Source organism: Solanum stenotomum, chromosome 11 (genome assembly GCF_019186545.1).
Source record: "Solanum stenotomum isolate F172 chromosome 11, ASM1918654v1, whole genome shotgun sequence".
NCBI lineage: Eukaryota > Viridiplantae > Streptophyta > Magnoliopsida > Solanales > Solanaceae > Solanum > Solanum stenotomum.
The window spans coordinates 46047959-46055280 of NC_064292.1; the positions used below are offsets into that span (position 1 = coordinate 46047959).

General features: G+C 29.5%; 1 protein-coding gene across 1 annotated transcript; it reads left to right on the plus strand.

Moving 5' to 3' along the window:
* The first annotated feature begins 2205 nt into the window (after positions 1-2205).
* On the plus strand, positions 2206-3292 carry LOC125845979 (probable WRKY transcription factor 27). The gene is made up of 3 exons (XM_049525454.1): positions 2206-2519; positions 2594-2707; positions 2860-3292. The coding sequence occupies exons 1-3, from the start codon at positions 2206-2208 to the stop codon at positions 3290-3292; spliced, it is 861 nt and encodes a 286-aa protein (XP_049381411.1).
* Positions 3293-7322: the final 4030 nt, after the last annotated feature.

Consider the following 7322-nt stretch of genomic DNA (forward strand, 5'->3'; position numbering starts at 1 on the left):
CCCCCCCCCCCCCCCCCCCCCCCCAAACCCATTTTTTTTAATTTTGTACACTTTTTTGACCTACGTGGCATCAAGATATCTCCTATGTGGCTCAATTGCGTGGAGTCAGGGAGTGTGCCACATAAGCCAAAAGGTGTACAAAATTACAAAATATATGATTTCAGGTGGGTAATAGGACCTTAGTTTAATTAAGGTGTGTCTCTAAAATTTCGATCATAGTCTACGAGTTACTTATGCCTTATCCCTAAAAACAAGGATAAAGACAAATGTACAATGATCAATCAAACTCCTTTTCTTTGTGGCTAAATTGGTATATCAAAAATAAATTAGAGAGTAGAAATTATGCTAAGAATAAGGACAACAATAAGAACAATTATCCTAGTTTCTCATGGTAGGAGTAAAACTGATTACACAGTACACATTATCCTTTTCAACTCAGTATGCGTTTACACTAAGTATGTTATTCTTATTGTTGTTATTGTAAATTGTATGAAGAACAAGGATAATAATAAGTGTAAATATAATGACAAGTAAAAATAAGAGCAAGAAATAATTAGAAGATGAATCTTTTGTATTATTAGAGCTTTTCAATGATATTTTTCTTACAAGTAGATGAGATCATATTTCTCTCCTGCAAGGGTTTACATTAAGATGCTATTATGTGTCAAATTTCAACCAGTCCTTGTGCCAAATTCGAATTTCACCTCATACAATGTCAACAATTTTATTTATTTTTTAATTATGAGAATCTAGTCTATCTAAGATGCAAGCAACCACTAATGCTTGTATTAGAATAGACTTTCTACATCACACGGTCTCTTCGGCTACGATTTTTTTTAATTATGTGTGAACACAATGTTTAATGTATTGAGTTGTCTTTAGATCTAGTCTATGTAGACTTTTGTAAACAAAATATTTTATGTACTGGACTATTTTTTTTAATTTAATCTATGTAGACTTTTGTATTTAACAATATTTTGAGTGGTGCATCAAAGTTAGGAAGTGCATGCGTGTAGTTTCCCTTTTCAATACACTACATCTAAAAATCTGAAGCATCTATAACATATATTGCTGCTTTATCAAAGTTATTAACATTTTCTTATGTGATGTGGTCATGTTGCACTAAATATATTTCTTAGAGAAAATATTGACTACAATTATTGGCCCTACTTTGAGATTATTGTAAAGTCAAGGGGTATAAAATTATTGAAATTGCAAATTTTTTTTCTTAAGGGACTTCCATTTCACTAATTAAGAATTTTTTAATTTAAAAAATCAAACTTTTCGACTTTTTAACAATTGGGTACAAGGGATTAATTTTTATCTTCTCTTTCATTATATTCTAATTATCCTCACCTTAAAATGGAAAAGAACATTAAATGTTCATTAAATGTTAATTGAATATGGATGTGCATGGAGCAGGTAGGTACCTCTCTGAGTTCTCTATATAATAAGCCAATTTGATTCACTTTTCTTCATCTCAGTCTTTGATTTTTAACTTTCTACCCACTATTTTTTTTTAGTTATTTCCTTCATAAATCAGCCCCCTTTTTGATCTTTTTCCTCACTCCTCTCTTACAGAAAATATCCTTAGTTTTTTAATAAACACATTTTTAAAGTTCTTAAGGATTTTCTTGCCCCTATTCCATTTTTCTATAGTTAACTAGATATAATTATATATATAGATTTAAAATGGAGGATAATGATTGGGATTTAAGCGCTGTAGTAAGAAATTGTAACAGTAATAAGCCTAACGATGTTACAGTTCCTAACTCAGGCTTGGTGACTTCTGAAAATGATGATTGGAATATTTTTTTTGACAAAAATGTTGCTGCTGACATACCTAATTTTAATGATTTATCTGAGATTTTCTCTATTGATTTTTCAGTTGCTCACCAGAAAAAATCAAATGACCATGTCATAATCACGGACCAAAATAATAACCAAGAGATGTACTTACATCCCATTCAACCAAATCAATCTAGTCAACAAATCATTCTTCCTCCAATACCAACATCAATAACGTGTGTGCCAACAACGACTACAACACCATAAGAGTCGATTTATCTACAACAACAACTTGAAAAATCAAATGATCAGATTATAATTATGAATCAAAATGGTCATCCAGAGATGTACTTAGATCCCATTCAACCAACACAATTTAGCCAACAAATGTTTCTTCCCCCGTTACCAACAACGATAATGTGTATGCCAAGAACAACTACAACACCACAAGAACTGATCGATCTACAACAACAATTTGAAAAATTAGATGATCAGGTCATAATCATGGACCAAAACAAAAACCAAGAAATGTACTACAATCCCATTCAACCAACTCAATTTTGCCAACAAACTTTTCTTCCTCCATTGCCAACAATGATAACGTGTGTGCCAACAACTACTACAACACCACAAGAATCGATAGATCTACAACAACAACTTGTGATACAGGATCAGGTTTATCCTAATTTCACTATGCCGATGCCGACTCCTCTGATCAAAACTTTTAAAAGGTAACTATTTTCTCTGTTAAATTTTAAGTGTGCGTGTTTAGAGTTTAATTTTAATACTTTTGATTTGAAATCAGAAAAAACCAGTCAACAAGAGTTGTCTATGAAGTGTTGCAAGAGGAACTCATAGGTGATAAATGGGCATGGCGTAAGTATGGTCAGAAGTCAATCAAAGGTTCTCCATTCCCGAGGTTTGCTCTCTTTATCATTTTTTCATAGCGTAGAAAATGTTGTTCAGTTCTCAATTTTTGTGATAAAAAATAGTAATTACTATTAATGGTAAATGTAGGCAAATGTAATATTTGATCAGTACTAATTATATGTTGTGTATATGATATATCAGGAACTACTTCAAATGTAGTACATCAGGATGTTGCAAAGCAACAAAAATAATTGAGAAAAGCCCAAAGAATGAGAACTATTTTTTGGTGTCCTATTCTGATGAACACAACCATGATCCTCCTACATATCGTAGATCTCTTGCTTTATACAACAGTAGTTCCAAACGCAAACTTCCAAAAGGTATAAATATTGTGCCCAAAGCGTTAAATTTGAATGCATCATCATCCTCGTCCAAGCGTGCTAAGCGTTTCAAAGTTGACACCTCTTCAATTAGTCCAACTGCACCTACACTTGAAATTGAGAGAAATAATGAAATGGTTGATGTTGTCGTGGAGAACAAAAACGATATTGAAGAGGAGGAGAACATGTATGACAATATTTTCATGGATTTTGAAGAACTCCAACAAGTTACTACTTCCATCTTATGGGGATGAATTGGACAAGAGGAATTGATCTGTTTTCTCCCTCTCCACCAACTTTATTATGAGCACCTTTTGTCTTCTAGTCATGTTTCTTTTTTAGTTATAAATGGGGTAAGACAAAACAAAATTAGATTTATAGTTTTTCATGTTTAACCATGTCATAGAAAATGCTGCTTCTCTAGATAGCTAGATATGAATCATTTTCAGTTTCGTCATTTTTGTTGTTTTTTAATATAAAAATTTTACCCCTCTTGGAAGTTGTTTTATTTTCTCAAATAGTTCTTTCTTTAAGAAAAGTCATTGGTCTCAAACTCTCAATTTATACATTAAATTGTTCGAAGTATTAGAATATCACAATTCAATTTAAGAAGCTATTATATATAAGAGTGTTATTGATGCATGCATTAACCATTTCGAAGGAGTTTTCACACTAAAAAGTCAGTTGTATGTTCTTGTGGATTACTATTAATTGAAAAGATAGAATAAGTAATTTGTTTTAGTACTCTCTTAAATTATTTTTTGATGGTATACATTTTTTCTCTATATCATCAATGGTTTATAAATATCTCAACAACTATTTTGATTTTCTTATTCCTGGTTCTTTTTCGTTTGCTAAAGGACACTTTTATAGTCATATTGTCTTTGAACAAGAAACATTTGTCAAATGTATAATTAGAATTTACGAATTCCTTGTGGTCTTTAATGTTGCTAGGAGTAGCATTGAATGCAATCTCTACATATAAACTGTTACAAATATTAATTATTAATATAAAAATTTTGCATAATTAATGAAGTAATACATTATTTCAATATTAAACATTGTACTGCTCTAGTTCATTTTTTACCTATTGAAAAAGATTAATTGAAAGGTTACTTAACTAAATTATTATTATATAATCTTGATGTATTAATCTCTCTATTAATTATTCAAAATATGAAAAACAAAATTGCAGTCGAGAGATTTCCTAATGAGGAGGACTTGTGTCCTATCATGGTATTAGGGTTCAATTATATCTTCTAAATTTTTCTCACTAAATTGATCATATTTGAAAGCTAACCAATTTATTTAACATTTCTCTTTCTCTATGTTCTCGATTTGATAATTCATTTGTTGTCGTATGTCGTAATATGGAAAAAATAGAANAGCTTGTGAAGATATTTGAAACGTACCATTATATTTAGATCATATTGTGTTTGTATGTGTTTCTAGAATGGTTAATTATATTTTCATAATTTAGCTAAATTTTCAATTTTTTAAATATATTGTAAATGATATTATTGATGTGTGGATTAAAAACTTAGATGTTCCCCCACTTTAACCAATTTAATTTAGGAAAATTACAAGAATATATTATTTAAAACTTTAGTTAACAATATATACATATACTCTTTTTTATTTACAAAACTAAGTTTTTAATTACAAACATAATAAAATATTTAATTTTTTATTTGTTAAAAATATAGTTGGTATCCGTATCTATTACCTTTTTTAGGGGAGGTTATGTGCTAATTTTATGGGATTGATAATTATTGTTTACTTTTTTTTGACCTTTTCAATCACAATTTTGCTCTTTTACGTTACTTTGTTTTTCTATATATTGATTTTCTCTTGCTTAATTTTTTATTCAATCAAATCATATTATTAATGGAAGCCTTCTCTCACATTTTTACCATTATTTTCATCTAGGTAAAAAATATGTAGGTTTCATCAAGTATGCATAGTGTTTTCACAATTATAACTGCAGCGTAGTTTCACCAAATATGCAACCATGTAATATATAAACATGCATACATAACAACTATATAACCATCATTTTACCAATAATTATTACTATTTTATACCTTTAAAATATATCAATTATATAACCATTCCAATAATTATTTTACTACTATATATAAATATACTATTTTATACCTTTTAAATATACTACTATATATCAATAGATATTGCATAAATATTTTGAAAATCTTTATTACTTTAATAGGCTGAACAATAGTTTTCACCATGTTTGTTATTGTATCCGATAGCAACAATTGCATGACTATAAGAAATTTCATCATGTTGAAATTTTTCACAACTACATATGTCATAAACGTTTTAGCNATAAGCCCAACCGAAATGCGATGCAGTATGTAGAAAGGGTTAAAGGGTCGTAATATTTGAGAGAAAGGGTTGTCCGTGTGTTGTGAGGGTGAGAAGTAGGGGTATTGTACGAGATGGAAATACTTAGGTAGATCTCACCGTAGGGGAAAGGGATTAGTGGTTAGTAGCGGGAAGCCTTAATCTAATGTGTCATGTGGCAAGGACTGGGTAAGATCGATGAGGAGAAAGTTAGAGCATGTCGTGTGGTTAGTCGAAATGCTTGTAGTTGTATTCGTGGACTCTTCTAAGCAATAGAAGAGTTGGCGGGTTGATTCGTGGACTCTTATATCAAAGTAAATTTTTTTATGTATAAAATAAAATTTTAAAATTACATATATAATGTCGGGTTAGTTTGGTCTCGGGTTGGCTTTTTTTTGTTAAAACCAAACCAACCCAAATATAGTCGGATTTTTTTTACCAATACCAAACCAAATCAAACCAAACCACTAGTTGGGTTTTTTTTCGGTTTGACTCGATTTACAGTTTGGTTTGATTTTTGGTTCAATTTTGTACACCCCTACTTGCTAGGATTCAACACCTCTAATTTTTTTAGTTTGCAACTACCATTTCAAGGACCTAGTCTAGATAGATACAAGAGTTGCTAATAAAGTACGAATAGAAAATATAATAAATAACGAAAAATAATCACATAACTTTCACTTGAGAACATAGCAGATGGTAGTTGATAATAAGTAATTGTAATTCCACGCTTCAAGCAACCTGAAACAAACTTATACCAACATAAGGTGTAACAAGAATAGTATCAGTACACCATACACATTGAGTTGGCATCACAGACCGACGTGAATTAATTTCACGCAAAACATCACAAAATCAATAGAAACAACAGTACATTATGCCAACATATATTATAACACAAGCAATGTCTCTCCATATCTTTTCTAACTTTAATCATGATTTTCATTATCGATCTCTTAGCACACTCTCTAACCTTAAATATTAATCTCACATAGATATAACTTTTAATTTCCAGAAGTCAATACGATAATACTCCTATTACATATATAATTTTCCTACGTTATATTACTCAAATATCAAAAGTATATCACTTGATATATTTTAGGTATGTCACACATATTTTATATACCTTGTTTATTTTCAACTACGAATTGTTCTTGCCACTTTTTTTTTTACTTTATTATTACTATTTTTACCATCTATTTTAGCAAGTAGGTGAAATAAATAACTCTTCATAGTTACAATTTGCTTAATTATGCTGCATAGCTATAGTTTTGTTTGCTATGGATATATTTGTTTGTATATTTAGCTTTCAATATACAAACAAGGTAAGTATATACAAATTCTGTATTTATACATTTAAGAATTTTTTAGAACTTCATTTGTATATTTCGCTTGTAAAAATGCAAACATGGTAATTTATTATGAATTTTTCATAACTTATACAAATTAAATGTATCAACAAATCGTATACAAATATCTGGGGTAAGCATATACAAAATTTGAATTTATACAAACAGAAATTGAATTATACAAATTCTGAATTTATACAATTAGAAATTGAATAGCAAAATTTAAGAAACAGTAACTTCTAATAAAAATATCTGAAAGTGTAAGCATGGAGCATAATATACAATAAATGTTTTTCATTAGGATTTCTATTTTTAAGCTAGCCTCCCACACTCTATTTGCATCAAACCAAAACTCTCTCTCTTCTCTCGTAATTTATTTCTTTTCTTTTATACATCTAATCAACTATCTTTCATCTCCCACTCTTTGATTTTTCTTCTAATTTCACTTAACCATATTCATTTTTGAAGTTTCAAAGATTTCTTTTATTCCTCCAAATCGTATTTTCCCAATTTCAGGTAACCTACCTTGTCAGTTTACAATTGATTTCTTTAGATTTTTGTTTGTGTA